The 18,406-nt window shown below is 38.9% G+C and overlaps 1 protein-coding gene across 9 annotated transcripts in view; it reads left to right on the top strand.

Annotated features, from left to right (window-relative positions):
- LOC114664168 (retinoic acid receptor beta) overlaps positions 1 to 18,406 on the top strand; it is a 572,516-nt gene that overhangs the window by 505,948 nt on the left and 48,162 nt on the right. For 8 of the 9 annotated variants that reach the window (XM_051936144.1, XM_028818157.2, XM_051936142.1 and 5 more), the window contains one exon: positions 16,490 to 16,666. The exons of the other annotated variant lie outside the window; for it this stretch is intronic. In XM_051936144.1, coding sequence (XP_051792104.1) covers positions 16,490 to 16,666 — 177 coding nt within the window. The remainder of the gene's footprint in view (positions 1 to 16,489; positions 16,667 to 18,406) is intronic. 9 annotated transcript variants of the gene reach the window in all.

The raw sequence follows: 18,406 nt of genomic DNA, 5'->3' as shown, positions 1-18,406 counted from the left end.
CTCTCTCGCTGCGGGATTGTGAGCAATCGTCTCCTATTCTCTTTCTGAATCGGCGTGCCTCACTCATATAGTCAACATCTGTACGAGCGTATACTGTTTACAACAGCATTAGCATTGTGACTGTGTGTGCGCGCGCATGTGTATGTGTGTGTGCTCGCGCGTGCATGTGTGCTGTGACGTACGAGTCCCCATCTTGCACACTAAGTCACAAAGCTGAGTCAACACCAGCTTTATTCAGCTTGAAACAGACACAGCAGTCAGGCAGTGCCCTGCGCATTTATAATGCTCCTTGTTCCTTGTATCACCCATCGACGGCAGGCGCTTATAGCATGTCTGCGATCTTTTCAGATTCGCTTTTACAGCGAACTGCTACAGCGCTGAGAGACTGCGATTGCTTTGGGACGCTCTTCCGCGTGTTGTCCCATTGGGTGGAATCCCACAAGAGTTTAGAAACTCACTGACACCAGCCATGATTCTTTTCAAAGGTAATGTGCAGGTTAATTTGTTTTATGTATTTTTACTTTATATTTTGTATTAATCATTTTTATATGAATAGTTTTGGGTTGTGGAACAAATCATCTGAGTTTCCATTATTTCTCATGGGGAAATTCACTTTGATATACGAGTGCTTTGCACTACGAGCACATTTCCGGAACGAATTATGCTCGCAAACCGAGGTTCCACTGTACATGCATGTAAAAATAATCTCTTAACATTCTTTAGTTAAGAAATAAAATCCATGGAAATTTCCCATACTCATATGAACCATAAAAGAAAAGGAATGGAAAATAAAGTGTCTGGCCCAGTAATATCATAACTCAAGATACCAAAACCTGGGGAACCACAGAGGTGCGTAAGGATCAAGAATGAAGAAGGAAAATTACAGATCTAAGGAAATGTAGAGAAAAGCCAAGCAAAATGACACCTTTTATTGGCTAACTAAAAAGATTACAATATGCAAGCTTTCGAGGCAACTCAGGCCCCTTCTTCAGGCAAGATTCTTCTTCTTTCAACTGCTCCCATTAGGGGTTACCACAGCATAATTACAGATACAAAAAAAATAAAACAAAAGTCATATGTATAACAGTGATCAGGATTTCATTTGCACCATTTTCTTCCCTATAATATCATCCCCATTAGTCTATGGATTTAGCAAGAATATTACAGTGTTACTGTTCACAATCTGATTGTCATTTTAAACTGAATATTCCTATACCTACTCAGCCAAGGTGTTCAAGTAAACCTTTTTCCCAGCTTTTGTGTCAAATTGCAGTGACCCCCACTCTTTGACATTAGTCCAGCTTACTGTATATTTAAAATAGACACTGTGGTTTTTTTCTCTTTTGTGTTAGATTTATGCAAGTTCAGAGTGTCGCACACAATTAAATACACCGACTTGGCCAGGACAACAAGGATTCAAGTTTTCTCTTATGTTTCTAAAGCTTGACAGATGCAACAGAGTGTTGATTTAGATGGCTTTTTTATTTTAACTGAGATACCTAAGTACTCCCAGAACTCAGATTTATTTGATCTAGTGTCTAAAGCAGTTTCACTGTAAATGGCAGTGTTTTTTCACTTAACCGCAGATAATGTTTAGTGCTTCTCCCTCTTAATACTCCCCGGGGAGCAACAATGTATCCTCTTTACTGCTTTTACATTAAATGCCGTGAATTAATTTATTTAGTTGTGCAATGAGAAGAGATTAAATGATTACCTTGGGGAAAACACACTGTGAAGTTCTCCTGTGTAGCAAATACCTTCAACACTTCTGCATTAAAAAAATAGCAATTTTTATTTTCTCTTATTATTTAATCGATGTCCCAAATTTTGACAATATTAGAAATTCAAAATACATGAACATAATTTAACATACAAGAAGAAACACTGAATTCAGTTTAGGAGTAAGACAGAGTTAAAGCCTGGGCATAAGACTTGAACCAACCCTGGATGGTGTCACCAGTCCATCAGGGGTCTACTCACACATTCACACTATCACGGGGTCCAGTTTAGTTTTAGTGCCTCTCAGATGTGAGGGGACAACAAATGTACCCAGGAAAGAACCCACACAAATACCGTAAAAGGTGCTAAACAGACAGATGGTCTGCCTAATACTAGGGGGGCTAAAGGTGAAGCCCACTTGGTTTTTGTATTGTGTCATCATGAGTTCAAGGCTCTTGACCACTACCTGCAAGCACAGTGCCCTAATAATGGGGACTGACATATTTAACCCTTCAGACGAAAGCTTCTGAACTCTGCCAGACATCTGTTGAGTGCATTCATGGAAAAGCTGAAAGAACACTGGTGGAATATTTAGAGAAACTGACTAGAGGCCTCACTTTGTGTGGATTACAGAATGAAAATATGTGCACTCCAAAAAAACAGGAAAAGGCAGACACTAAAAAGAAAAAATCTGATTTATTAAACCTGTTGTACATACATTTCTACGCAACCTAACCCTTTATAAATCACAATTACCTTGTAAATATGCATTTGTGAACACACCTCGATGCTAATTAACCTCATACATATATAGTCATGAATCTGCACACATTCATTGGCAGGTAGAGTAGCCTTTCTCCTGACATGTTGAGACCCCACCTGCATTCAAGAACATCTGCCTGCACTCCACAACTGAGCGTATGCCATTATAGCCCCTCTCCTCTGTGTTCTGGGGGTCCAGGAGAGGTGTAAGGCACATGTAGTGACACGATTGATGATACAACGAACAATACAGAACATAAGAAAAACTGAGGTCTGCCTAAGCTAATTTGCCTTAAAATAAATTAACTGTAAGGCTACAAAGACATGATGTCTGTCAGCCTCATCTTGGCATCACAGATGACTTGTGTGTTAATGGAATATAACAACTTATAGTTAAAACAAGCAGCTTCATTCTTGCTAGATGCCCTTATTGCAATATGAGTGTAGTAAAGTAATGTGATTACATTAGGAGAACCGAACACTGCTGCATATTGCTTTTATATGTTATCAAAAATATATTATGTTTAAGGTATGTACACCCACACCATATAAAAACTGAATCTAGCGCCTCGTCGGTAAGAGCTAATGGCTTTCAGCAGAGCGAACATGATGGAGTGAAGCTTGGCTGAGATGTTCCTGACCAGTCGGCCAAATCCCTGAGAAGTGAAAACTGCAGAAAAACTAAAAAAGTTCTTCAGTGAAAATGCACAGCAATGGCCATTTTAAAAGGGAATTGAAGTACAATCTGTAAATCATATTCAGTACTTTTGAGGTTTAATGTATTTGCCATGTTAATACACATTATAATAATGGCATAGTGGTATGAATCCAGCCATATTATTATATTATAATATTGTAATGAGGCATGCAAGTCGTCATTTTGCTGGTTTGGCTGCATTTCACTTTATCAAGGGTGTCATTATTTCCCAGTTTCTCTGAAAGACCTCATACTCTTGGGTCAGAGTTGCCATAAATATATGCACATTCCCCTGTCAGGTTTTCTTTTATAAATCCTGACGTTTTCTTGGAATGTTGCATACACATTTTTCAAATCTCTTTTTGTGCATATGCAAATTTTATAAATGAGGCCCCAGGTGATGAAAAGTGTAACGGAAACAGCAGACTCATAGTTTATGTTCAAGCAGGAGTTCATTATTCTTAAGTAGTCAAAAAGCGGAAGCCGAAGATTGGCCAAACTATCAACTAGCAACTGAAGTCATTGCTAAACAAAATATAGCTGCAGCCATGAAGAATGACAACAAAATGGCAGTAGAAACAGGGAAAATAAATATAAAGTGGCAGCAAGATGATGTCATCATACTAGCGATAAAAGTAAAGTAAATGTTGAAGTGCAACAATGATCAGAAACTATTAAGAGCAGAAAGATACCAAGTTTCACAAAAAGCATGGGCATTGAGTCATTTCTATGCCAAGAAAGAGAAGATTAGCCTCCATGATCTTTAGTGAAAATTCAAAGAACAAGTCACAAAAAACTATGTTGTTACAGTCATCTCTTCCTCATTTTATGCTTACATTTACATTACTTTTTTTAAATTATACTAGCTGTGTGTGGACAAGAAACAACCCAAAGACCCCCTAGCAGTTTTACTATCTTGGTGAACTTGCAGAGGCTTCAGCTAAGTGGGCCGGGACTGGCTCCATCTTGTCTGAGACGGATGTGTAGTTGAGTGCAGCTGTGGCACAAAAAGGGCGGAACAGGCCGGAACCTGTCTCAGGCAAGCGTATGGTAGCTCATTGTGTGAACGTACAACATGCATGTACCACAAAGCTGAGTTTGTCTGCTTGGGTTGAATGAGAAGTGGGGTACATGCAAGTGCCGAAAAAAATGTAAAGTGCATGCATGTGTCATCTCACCAAGTGCAAGTCACACTACATCTGCATCGTCTGTAGAATTACCTCCAACTCCTATGGCTGTGGTTGAGTGTGAGCAGAACAGACTGCTCCATACACACACACACACACACACACGTTTTTTGTACTGAGAACTGAGGTTCATGCATGCTCTATCTAGTGGATGTGGTTGAGTGTGAGCAGAGTGGACTGCTTCATACACACAAACACACACAGGTATTTTGTTTATATATGTCTAATTCTAACAAACCTCCACAGTTACAGAGTAAAGGTTACTATTACAGGGTACAAGTTACATTACTGTTGTAACAGTTTGAAACTGTTTGCCCCCCTAGTCTTTCCAGCTGCAAGGCAGAGTGAAGACAGAATAAGTATATATTCAGAATGACAAGAAAACAAATTAGAACATTCACTTTATATGTTGGCGTGTAAGAGAGTAGCTTAAAACCTTCCATTATCTATTCAAAATCTATTTAACTATGTGTTCTCCAAAATGATTCATAACTTGGTAAATGTATTTAAACTAACATTAAATATCTAGGCACTGTAGAGGAAAAGCACAAACACAAGAAAAAGATTTGGGGATCCACCCTGTATATTTTAAAATGAGAGATCTTTAGAGACTGATACTGGTCATCAATCTGGACAGGGTGAATAAGTGAACTAAATGGTTTTGTAATGGGAGAGCAGGAAGGGCATGTTGTAGAAAGGAAGTCACATGAGGTCATCAGAAAGTTCTGGAAGTGAAGTCATCTGAAGGGGCCAGAAGTAAGGTCATCTGAAGGGGCTGGAAGTGCTGTGAGGAACAGGCGGAAGTGAGAGGTTTAGTTGAGTTTTTCTTCTGAAGGTCTGTGGGAAGAGAAGGAGAGGTATTAGTACTCTGTGCCAACCCCTTGTCTGGCAAGTCATCACCCTGATTTGAACCATTCGACTGCCCCCCAAGCACGTGTGTGACAGCACTTACAAGGATTTTAAAGTCTGTCACTTGACCTATTTTAATAACAATCTGTCCTACTGTTTTCCAGTATGGGGTTGAAGGGATCTAGGGTCTATCTTGACAGAACTAGGAGCAAAACAAAGCAGTCTATTCCACTGCAGAACACACTCACTCACACATCCAGTCAAAGTATAGAGTTACAAATTAACACAACAGCCAAGGAAGCCACCATACTAGGAGAGAACCTACAAAGTCGCAAACAGAACATGCAAGAGGGGCCAAAGCCCCCAAAAGCCGTAAGGCAGCAGTCCTAATCACTGCACAACTGTTCAAGGTATTTTATTTCAGTGAGTTTCTGTGGAAACAATTTTAAGCCAAACTAGCAAGTAAAAAACATTCAGTGCACAAATCCCTTATGAGAACAGTATAAACAGGAAACATGATCACTGAGCGTTTTAAGAGACAAAGATCAGTCAGTTCATTTAGCTAAAGCCTTTTGCTGGGATCAGTGTTACATGGTGTTTTACAAAGCAAATAATGACAATATAAGTACAACTTTGCATAAAGAGACAATAGATTACATCGCAAGACGACAAATGCCAGCTTCATGTTGCATGTTAGCAGAGGACTGGACTTCATGTCAAAAAAGCAGCAGTGAACTTCACTGGATGCCAGAACCCCAATTTTGTTTGATCCAGAAAATGGAACTTGTGTCTGCTTTTTGTTTTCCCTCTTTTTCCTACTCTTCTGGTTATATCTATCCTTCCCTTACATCACAATTAAATTCCATGGTTATTTTTTTTAACCATTCCTAACCTAACCTTATCCCAGCCACGGTTTCCAAAAAGAAGCAGGATCTTAAAATTAAACGTTAACTTAGTTAACTGTAATTGAATTGTTCTCTTTGATGAAAATAAATGAAAAATGTTGTGTTCTTTTCATCATGCAGAGACATAGCTGACACGTTACTATTCACTTAAATGGCCTAAATCTAACTTATGTACGTTTTCATTTGCGGCTTCTCAAATATGGAAATGCCCTTCTTTAAGCTGAAGTAGTGCAAGAGGAGGTGGAAGACTTCAAGCGCTTCAAGTGTTTCTTCACCGCCAAGGAAATCAAATAACCTTCATTCGTGTCCCACACCCACTAATCCATCAGTTTTCCACCCTGTTTATTATAACCTGGGCCTTCAAAGGGCCAATGTCTAATATCAGCCCTAAACAAGTGAGTCCCACATTATATGTATGTTACACTTTCACAGGTTAAAGGCTGAGAAATCTGAACGTCATAGTGACCTTTGAGCCCTAAAAGTTTACCAACGTAATTCAAGGTCCAGTTCTAGCTCTTATACTTGGCGATGGGTCTTTACAGATATGGCATACTTGTGAAGGCCTAAACCCAACTTTGGTCATAGTTCTCATCCCTACACTCTGCTTAGCCTTTAGTGAAACCCCCACATGAAACTTTGTTACAAATAGATGAATTAATAATAATGAAGTTATTCTCTTTATTTAAGTTTGATAGAATACCATATTCAAAATTTTCATACATGAACTTTAAAATACAGTTAATGACATTCTCTCAGAGTAATCAGTTTATAAGTGCATACGTTTGACAAATTACAATGCAGTCCATCAAGCTCATTTGGTAAACAAATAGTTATTTCAATATCTCCACCAAAATTTTTTAATAGTTACCAAGGCCTTAGCTTTATGTACATGACTTGGTAGTTTCTTTTATTTTCCCATGAGTCTTTGTGTGAAGTGCTTCCTTGCTTCAGTCTTAAGTGTACTTCCCCTACTATGATTCACTATTCTGTCAATAGAAATCTCTTGGATCTGCTTTTGGGAATTCTGAAGACCTGTGCTATGGCCCCACACAGGCTTCTCTGCTCAGGACTAAAGAGGTGGAATTCTTTGTAACCTGTCATGGTAGGATATGCCTATTTAGTGTCCATAATGGGGCATAACTGAGCCCCAAATCGTTGACATAATTATGAAAGCAACAGTCCAGGTTCAGATTATCTCATTTATTAAACAGAAAATACCACTGACACAGGCTTCTTCTACAATACAATATGATTCTCCTTTTATTTCTTTCCTTTTCCATCCCTCCCCGGAGGATCTTTGTCTCTCTTTCACACCCATCTATGCCTCCGCAGGAGTCATGGAGTGCTCCCTTTAAAACCAACCGCGGAGTTCTCTGGTTTTGAACTATAGTCTCAGGGCAGGTGGAACAACTTTGGGATAGAGGATTACTTTGGCAGCACCCACTTAACACAACAGCACAACCTCATGAAACCACAACTCCCTTCATGCCTTATGAGTGTCCAAATGGGGCTTACCAAGTGTGATTCTGCCACTTACCATTACGGTTAGGGTAGGGTTAGGGGTAGAGTTAGTCTTCCACTGCCCCTTGCTTTTTTTGGCTTCCCGACCAGTAAAAGGAACACCATCCATCCTGGATTCTCTACCCATTGTACTGTACTGGTAGAGAACATCTATTTTCCACCGGGATGCATGTCCAGCTTTTTCTTCCACCATGCTGGCATCTAATGCCAGCCTCCTGGCTGAGATGTGGAATGCCCATGCCACTTTTCCAAACCATCCATTATATTGGCCAACCAGCTAGGCAGGGTAACACAGTCCATCTCAGCTGGGAAGCCAGTCCATCCATGACAATGTATACATGGGTGTACATGTACAAAAATATGCAGTATATCACATAATTAAGTACATTAAAAAGAACAAGTTTTGAAATCTGGTGGCACAGCCTCAGAGGTATTGTCATCTTAAAAGGAATGATCTGAACTCAACAATCCACTTATTTGTACAATTGAAATTCAATTTGTATATTTGTTTTTCTTTCATTCAGACTTAAAAGGAAACCATTTTGAGCAGGTCAGTCATAGTGAGCTTAACAATCATGCTTATTAATAACACTTCCTCTCACGCAATACCATATTAAAAATACATTTGCACTTTTTGATTAGATATTTGTTTGTCTGTTTTTTCTGTTTATATTAAACAAAAAGGCATTAAGCTTATTACTTAAGCATGCTTAAACTGTCCAGAGATACTGTATATGGCTAAAAAATTTTTACTTACATAATACATTCCTAGCAGGGAATGGAGTCTTTAAAGGAGGACTTTACTGTTTGCACACTCTAGTGCTTTCAGGTGCTTTGTTAAAGTAAGCAAATTTTTAGTAAATAGCCAAGCTTCAGCTCAAAGCTATATTTTTCTGTTATGTAAAATATAATTCATGTTGCTTTCCAATTTTTTATTTTAATTATTAGAATATCATCAGTTTATTTCTGAGCTGATCAAGTTCTTATAAAGTTGTTCCGCTGGTGGGCCAAGATGGGTTGCTTTCTTGAACACCAGAACTTATCCCATCAGCAACACTGCCTAAGATGAGATTTGAACCCAAGACTGTGGGAGTGTGAGGCAATTGTGCAATGTAAGTGCTGTACTAGCAGGCCACCCCTGCAAATCAGAAACAACGCCCAATATCAAGGTGAACTGTGGCACCTCCTTTTCAATATGAAGGCAACAGATCAAAATTCACACCACCTCATCATTTTCCTGCACTCAGAAATACCATTATAATGCATATATCCACAGACAATTGTATGTATGATCTTTTTGAAACACATTTATCTCATTCCCCACACCCATAACCCCTCGGCCAGTTTTACCTCCCCACACAATGTTTGAGCTTAGAACACGTGAAGTTAACTGAACAAAATAAAAACAGCAGAAAGAAATCAGTCAGTGTTTGTTTTATATAAGCCTTTTATTGCATGAAACATTACAAGGGATCTTATAATGACTTTTACTTTTTCTTTTTTATTAGTTTTATTCCAAGAAGGTGGCATAGTATACAATCAAGCAGATACAATGTGCAAAACGTATACAGCAACTTACTTCAAAATCAATCTAGACAGAACACTAGACAAATACAAAAAAAATAGAATAAACAAAACGTAACAAAACAAGAATGATGAAACTTAATAAAATCATAAGTAAACGAGATATGGCAGCTGGGCAGGAAGAGGCGAGTCCAGGAGGACAGACACTGGAAGTGACGTTGGTGGAGGAGAGCTGTCAGTCTTGTGGTCTGCAGAGGGAGAAAAAGAGAGAATGTTATCACAGAGCGTCACCCCCTGGATTGGTGGAGAATTGCCATCACCTGAGCCCTTAAACTGTCTTCCATGTGCACACGTGTGATGATAGATAGATAGATAGATAGATAGATAGATAGATAGATAGATAGATAGATAGATAGATAGATAGATAGATAGATAGATAGATAGATAGATTTGTCCCCAAGAGGAAATTAAGCTTCTGTCTTTAAAGAAACAAATTTTGCATCTATATTTTAAAAATAAATATTGGAAGTGTGATTGAAAGCACAACTTGAAATAAAAAAGGAATCCTCAATAGGCCTTCCTAAACAGTCCTGTGCTCGGACTGCTGAGGAGTCTTCCCAGCTTTTCATTTACCACATTTTATAAAGCACATCCCCACTTTCCATCGTTCTTTCTCAAGATCCTATCTTCTCTTACTCTTTCAATTTATCTGAGCAGTTGTCCATGGCCATTGCAACTGCTTTTAGTATATAATATACTGCCATGGCACTAACTACTATACTATATCTACCCTCACCCTATTCACTCACCCTTCATAACAGCCCCATTGTTACATTCTTGTTGCACTTGTTATTTTAATTTTGACATTTCAGGCATCATGGTCCCTTCACCTCACATGCTTGGCTGGTATTCTCTTCTCTCTCTCCCTTTCCTGCTCTTTCAGTTTATCTCTGTCAGGAATACAAAAATAATTTTACATTTTTACAGTTTGTTTATACTTTCACTATGGTGATGATGCTATTATTGTTGGTGTGATTTCTATGAATATAATTTGGGGGGTGCCCCCATTTTGTGCATTTGCTTATGGTAGACATGTGACCCATAGCATCATACTATTTAAGATGGCATCACAGTTACATCAGTGTTCTGAATTTGTGGAAACAAAGGGATGTGTTTGCGGGAGATTTGTACTCAAGCAGATTACGACTTAATTTCAGATTCTGGTTTTGATTTAGCTTTGTATTTCTCCTTCGACTTTAGTGTATTGTTGCAAACTTTGTTAATCGATATCAACTGTTAGTAGTCAACTTCCTGATGATTCTTCTGAAACCCTCCTGAAAGAAAAACTAACAATAGATGTTTGCCACTTATCTTATCTGATGTGTCAGAGAGGACTTAACTGGTAAGTTCTCATTGGTCACAACAGTCTAATCTCACGATTGTAGAATCATGTGGTTCACTGGTATGGGACAAATTTAAAATTTCTTGGCAGGACTATTTCCTGGCCATACTCGGTAGCTCTAATAAGCATCAGGATTCTGTGGTGTCTAAGTCACAGTTCTTTCTGTTGGCCACTAAGACCAATTTGTCCTGAGGTCTACCTGGTGTTACGTACGAGAAGGCTGTGTATTTTTTAAAATATGCAGCAGAACCAAAAAACCTAAAACATTGCCCTGCCCGTCTGCAAGTCCTCCATGTCCTTGCTTTCTTCTCTGTGGTCATCTGCTGTGTTCTCATCTTTGATGCCACTTTTCCAATCTTGTTCTCACGACTTATGAAAAAAAAGGACCCAACCATCAAATGTTGTTTTGCCCACAGTATACGTTTTTTTGTAAATGGAGAAGTACACGGTGAGATGATTTCACCCACCACCACCATGTAAGAGATAAGGGGGGCACAAATGAATGTGACGAGCAGCCCATGCATGGCCGTCTGTGCTGAGCAGCTGTTTTTCAGCATATGTGTGCACACTTCCCAAATGCTGTACATGTCAAAATGTCAACACCCCACATTTAATACTATTCAAAGCCCAGTAAAATAATGTCTTGAAGGTGCACGTCAGGCTTTGCAGAGCAGAGGTGCACAGCGGAGTAAAATTCTGTCCTGGTGTCATCTTTTATTTTCATCAACGTAAATGATGTTTTTTTCTCTGTGCAATAAAATAAGACATTAGCTTTTTATTGAAATGTCATGGCTGATAAGTTCTGCACAGAAGTAAATAAAGCAAAACCAGGCCGAAAACATCCTGCTGGGTGCAATGTCTCCTGCTTTACCGCTAAGATTCTATTTGAGAAAGGAGAGAAGAAAAAGCAGAATGTAATCTGAGCAAAGGCAATGAGCGAGGCTGGAGCTTGGCCTAGAGCGAAGCACATCATCTCAGTGTGTCTTCATGTGAGTCAGCTGTGAATTTGGATACTAACAAAAAATCCCACTGGAAATTAAATGAAGCCTCACTTATAGGCTATTCTGGGTAAACTGTTTCTAGGAAAGCAAACAAATATCAGATAGCAGAATCAACATCTTCAAAGTGGGAAACGGAAAACGGCTGGCTCCTTGCTGTGTTCAAGATGCTCTGTGTGTGCTTGTCTCACAATTGAATAGATACTTATTATGCTGGATGCACTTTTTGCTTCAGCATCAGCCATTTTTCTATCTAGACATCTAGTAAAACAAACAAACAAAAGCCACTTCTGCCTGCATCGGTACATGAAGGTTTCACTGCCTTTCCTTTGCCAATTTCCCAACAGTTGTTTTTATACGCAGGGTTTGCCCTAGGAGATCACATAAACTGTTCTTCCATCCATCTCCATCCATATAGCCACCTTTTATCAGACCTACTTAATCCACCTTGACACTGCAGATCCCGAGAGCCTTGGCTGGGAGCCAAGAACCCATTCATTTCAATTCATGAAAATTAAAAAATAAAAATAATCTGTTAAATTAGCCTCCTCCTTCCTTTGGCCTCTTATTATCTGGTATACATTACTGTGCATTTTTAATCTGAGGACCCATATAAGAAAATCAGTTGCATACTGGGACACAAGAAGCAGATTATTATCATAATGACAGCGGAGCTATAAATAGACAAATTATAGTGATAGTATAATAGGAAATAGTAGCCATTTTTGTTTCCTTTCAAGCGTATTTCTTACATGAATATTACTAAAAGCAATGAATAAAGCGATAATTGTCTTTCAAAACAGGAAATAGTTTTCTGAGGTGTATCACTGCCATTGTAAAAGTTTAGTAAATGTGAGAGAAATAAATTCTTTATACCGAATGTGGTGAGAGAATGTGATGATTTTATAAAGACCAGAATGAATGCTTGCTTAACTTTGTCACATGCCTGATGGCACCAGATGAGGAATAAAGTAGTCATGAGGTTTTTTTTTATGGTGGCTGGAGTGCCAATCCTGCCACCAACCCCCACGTTTTTCCTGTAAGTTGGAAGGCCTGTTTGCAGGGTTGGATGCAGATTAACGCCATACCAAAGATGAAGCAGCTGCAGGTTAAGGGCTTTACTCAAGGACCCAATGGAGAAGAGTCACTTCTGTCATTTAGAGGACAGAAAACAACTTCAGTTAGGCTGGAGAAAAACAAACAAAATCTGCAGGAGTTCCAAGGCCAAAGGACTACCAACCCTCACATTCTAACTAACATAAATGTTCTTAATTCATTCCTCTTTGTTTTCAGGTTTCAGATGAGTGGATTTGATGAAGTTGGTCTTGTGGAAAGCTGGGACACCTGCCTTCATTCCATCATCTCAGGTGGCTACACTGGGCCTTGGTCAGGTGGTGGTGGTGTAGATCGCCACCATAGACAAACTGGAAGAGACAACATTATTTCTTGTACTGCGTCTTTTCTCTTTATAAACTTTATTTGACTTTCTCCAGTCAACACAACTGCTCTATGTCATGGTCTGCATCAGTCAACAGTTTTACCGAGACTTAAACAGATATTCAAACTCACCCTCAGGTACTTCTTTAAAATGTTATGTTCAATACATTTTAACTACAACTAGTCACAGACCCTCCACAATCAACAACTAACAATAACACATCAAGCAGTGTCATTTTTGCATCACTTGAATTGAAACTGCTGTCTATGAAAGCTATTGACGTTGTGAACTAGGAGCCCTAAGCACTACAGAGTTCCAAATCGCGTAGTTCCAAACACTTCCAGTAATGGCCAGTAGAGGGGGGTATTGCTGTCAAACCCTGGCTAGTAAAAAGGGCAAGCACCAAATCTTTATCAAATAAAAATAATTTAAATTACTTTTCAAAAAACTATTCCAATCATTGGAGCATAAACAAAGTTAAACAAATTCCCAATATAGAATTTCAAGGAATAGTCCACAAACAGAGCGAAGGTCAAAAATCCAAAGGATCACAAATCCTACAAACTCACAAAAGCATAGGAACGCACCACTCCTCAGCGAATTGGAAATGAACTGCCAGGAACTGTGGAAGACTTTCTGGATTTATAGGGTGGAGTGCAGTTCCTGGTGATGATTGGCTGGTGGCCCCGCCTCTTGGGGGACCACACACAGAACACATGGAATATCGCAGCTTACATACATAGACAAAATCAAAAATTAAGAATGATGCAGATTAACAACCTAAATTAAAGAATCAAAAATGGATAAAAGAGACATATAACATGAATTTGAACCCCAGCCATGGGTGGGACCCTGGCTGAAACATGACAGTTGAGCCACCAGAAGCCTATTTGGGCTATGGTTTATACCAAACAACATTGTTAATATGCTATTAACTGTAGTCTTTAAAGTAGTCTGTTGATGCATGTACGTATCTGCATTTTATCTTCAGTACTTTTTAAATATGTCTCATCGTTACAGAAATATTTAATAAATAAACATGTGATAACTGACACTTTGAAGTAATAAAAAACATCAGCACCTGAATGTGATGCCACACGTACATTGTCAGAGACGGTGTGTACATGGGTGGTCCCGGTTGTGGACTGTCCCTTCTCTGCTTTCATTTCCAGCTCTTCTGTGATGGCGATTTGTGGCACCACCACCTGTGATGGTGGAATGAAGGCGTGTACCCCAGTTGTCCATGAGACCCACTGCATCAAGTCCTCTCAAACAAAGCCTGGAAGCAATGAGAAATGGTTTAAGCACATTTATGCTAGATGGAATGCCCAGTGGGGGCTGGGTGGTCTTTTGACCTTAGAACCCCTGCAGATGTTGTTTTTTCTCCAGATTAACTGGAGTTGGTTTTTTTTAATTTATCTTCCCAGCCGTCTGACCTTATCACTGGACTCCTTTTTAGAGACTTACATCATGATATTGTATATAAGGATGCATTCTCTATAAGTTTGTATAGATTAATTTGTTTTTTTCTTTGTTACTTATTCATTAATTTTCTCACCTAATCTTATTTGTTTTTTCTTTCTGTTTGATATTTTGTAAAGCTGCATTGTTTGTATGAAAATGTGCTATACAAATAAATGTTGTTGTTGTATTATTATTTCTGATGGGCCTCTGATGCTGCTGAGGGCAGCAATGATTAGATTGGATTAAGTGGGTTTGAAAATATTATAAATTCCATTAAAGGGAAAACACACATACACACACCAGTGACTCACACAGGGCAGGTTTAAAGACCCCAGTTAACATAACATGCACGTGGTTCAAAAAACCTAATATTAGAAGAGTAGATTGCATTTAGAGGCATTTGAAACTCATGCATGACATGGAAGATTTTAATTGCATTGGGGGATCGCATTTGAGAATTCAGGGGATTATGGAATCGGCCAAAAGACTTGTGTGGCCATGCTAGTACTGCGGCTATTTCACCTAACAGTGACAGGGAAGCAGGAGCTCTTCATTTACTGGTCAGTCTGCAGTCCCATTCTCACTTACTTACCAAAAGAATGAGACTGCGGGCACAAGCAACCAAATGTATGTAAATCCATAGGATTATGAGACTCACTTGCTGTAAAAGGATAAGGTGTTTGACAATCTAGAAGGACCTCTGAGTAATATTACTGCAGATGGAGGTTAAGAAAGGCTGGATGAGATGTTCCTCTTGAGTGTCTCCTGAAGGAGGCGTGCAAAGACACCTTGGAGGGAGTGTATCTCTAAGTAGGCTTGAGAGTACCTTCTGAAGAACAGTTGGAGACCATTGTAAAGTATAGTGAAGTCTGGTATATCCAATTATTTACTCTGAAAAAAGTAAGCGCTTATTAAAACTTGTGTGAGTAACATTCAATAGAGTCTTGTTGATGATGTGTTTTTAATAGCTGTCTTCCTAAACATGTCATCCTCCAAAACAAGATTATATTGTATAGCCAGGGGCATGCTAGTATTTAGGTTAATGCAGGATAATAAGAGATTTTCAGAGAAATATATGTAGATCTTTATATGTAATACTGAACTGGCACTTGTGTTGCATGCTGTTTCTAATATGAATGCTAAGTAGGTGTTTGATAGTAAAAAATCTTAAAAAAAGGATTAAATTAGTATTTTTAGGATTTCTAAATGGGCCTTAATTTTTTTTGATTTTCCACACTTTTCATCCTCTTGTGCTTTTTCCACATCAGTGCAGTGCAGGACACACACCATCTTGGCACAGAGGAGGCAACTGTTAATCTCTCAAGCCCATCTTTGGAAGTGGGTGGAAACTGTCACACTCAGACATGGAGAGGACATGAAAACTCCACACAGACAGTGACTTGATGCCAAGGCTTAGAAGCTGAGAGGCAGCACTTCTAACCACTGCACCCATATCTTTTATGTTTACATTGTTTTCCACTGCTGTTGTGTGTTTAACATTACATAATATAACATAACAAAACATTCTCAAACCTGATGAATGCAATTCAGTGATAGAGAGGTCAGCACCGGTCTCAAGGAAGGACACGGACAAGGCGTCCATCCATTGCAGGGACAGCCACACTCAGACATGGTAAATTTAGAATCAGTAAGTGACCAAGTCTTTGAGGATGTAGGATGAAAATGTGTATCCCAAGAAAAATGCATATAAGTGTAGAAGCTAGAACACTGGGTCCATAATGCAAGAGTTCTAGCTACTGTGTCCCTCTTTGTGTTTTTAATTGAATTACTATTAATTACTATATGCCTTACATTATTGCTTTCAAATGCCTTTTTTTATAACAAGACACAATGTTTTATTATAGGTGGTCTTAAACTTCAGCAGATCAGATGTGTGTTCAGAGTAACTGAGAATGTTCTTTGAATTTGAAAAAAAAAGTCTTAACTTTGTTTTTTTTAATCAATCAGAATCTCTGTAACACAAATGTGCACACACAAAATATCCTGTGTTTTTGTCTTTTAGAATTCTAGTGCAGACCACCGCGTACGTCTGGACCTTGGACTGTGGGACAAGTTTAGCGAACTAGCCACCAAGTGCATTATAAAAATAGTAGAGTTTGCAAAAAGAGTGCCTGGATTCACAGGGCTGACCATCGCGGACCAAATCACTCTCCTTAAAGCTGCCTGTCTAGATATTCTGGTAAGTGTCCCTCACTTCATTCTGTGAAGCAGCGCTCAAGTGTCTTGTGGACGAAGCATGTGTCGCCCTTCTGGGTTGTTGTTAACTGTATGCCTGCATAATAAAGTAAGGCTGTGTAAATGCAAGACAAGGTTTTTATTTGCGTGGAGACCTGCCTGTTCACCAAATCCACTCTGCAACATCTTTCTCTGATTTTTTTTTTAATTTAGTAATGCCACCTATTGTGCCACTGCCGCTTTAACTGCCAGTCAGTTTCATGTTCTAGTAAGCTTTGTGTAAATGAGTACTTCTGTTCTTTTGTTGTACATCTACTTTCATTCATTATGGAGGTGGTGCGCTACTCCCACTCACAGGCCTTAGGAGAAAGTCTTAATGCTGCTTGTCATAATCAGTGCTGGCATAACGCCCGTTTGTTTTAACTTGGCATCTTCCTTATAACAAGACTTTCAGCTGCTAAATAGCATTACATTTACTCATTTCATAATGCAATATTTAAAAGGAAAAAACTGTAATGCAGGGTGGCCATGAAGTCTCTGTGTGCACTAATTACACTTGATTACCAATGTCTGCATCCTCCCCTCCATTCTCCACCAATTTTTAATCTTTACATATTTGGAAAGATGGCATTTTGAAAATTAAAAACGGCCGCGGGGAGCATTTACATTTGAGTGATTTTGAATGGACTTCTCCTTACAAAGTGGTGAATGCTTTACCATCTCAACTTATTTTGGAATGTGTTGCAGGCCTGAAGTGCAGGAGTGGATGTATATTAACAAATGAAATGAAGTTGACCAGTGAAAAAAAAAATATGGACACAGTGAAGAAAAAAAACAAACTAAATGTCGAGATTAAAGTCGATATGTTGACTTTATTCTCAACATTTCCACTGTATTCTCACTATTTACGTCGAGATTAAAGTAGACATTTCCACTTTATTCTCGTAGTTTATTTTGTCATTAAAGTAGAACGTCGTAAATTAAACTTCATCTTAAAATAAATATTTAATTTACTAGATTTTCTCAAACTCCATCATAAATTATGTAGCACATTAAATGCTTTGTGTTGTGTTCCCCGACCCAGTTGTTAATCACTACGTGCTTCTTAAACTGACTTCCTCTTTCATTGAGGAGGTGCAGGCAGCGATCGCCGCACAGAATACATGATATTCCTGCTCTTTGAACATTTAGAATGCTAAGATAAATACTTGATATCATTTTCATGATGAAATGCATTAAAGCAGGTATTAAACATGCACTCTGGTGTACGTTCGGTGTAGAGAAGTTTATGGCAGGTGTGACGAGGCTCCAAAAAACTGGATGTATGAATGGGTATCGCACAGGTTTAACTGAAATATTGTGTAAATGTTGGGTTCGTGATCTGGTGGTCGAAGACACGAACACAAAATTCAATGGATGTTCTTCTGTGCGGACTTTCATTATTGCATGCGTGCTGTCTTTGTCTGACGTACCAACACCCCGGTTCCTATCTTCCTTTTTCATTCTCCACATAACCAATCACCATACGATAAATGTCTTTGTGAAATTAAAAGTAGTTATAAACTTAGACCACGGTGTGTTCAGAACTTTAAAAAATCTTCGTTATACATTTTTAAATATGCCTTCCATTCAGCAAGCATCGTGTGCCAGGCAGGAACAAATCCTGAACGGGACGCCAGCCCATTGCATGGTGAATACGAGCACACACATACCCAGAGTCAATATAGCAGAACAAAACCCCACT

Source organism: Erpetoichthys calabaricus, chromosome 13, assembly GCF_900747795.2.
Source record: "Erpetoichthys calabaricus chromosome 13, fErpCal1.3, whole genome shotgun sequence".
NCBI lineage: Eukaryota > Metazoa > Chordata > Cladistia > Polypteriformes > Polypteridae > Erpetoichthys > Erpetoichthys calabaricus.
The sequence above is the reverse complement of the archived record's forward strand: the minus strand, read 5'-3'. Positions and strand labels throughout refer to the sequence as shown.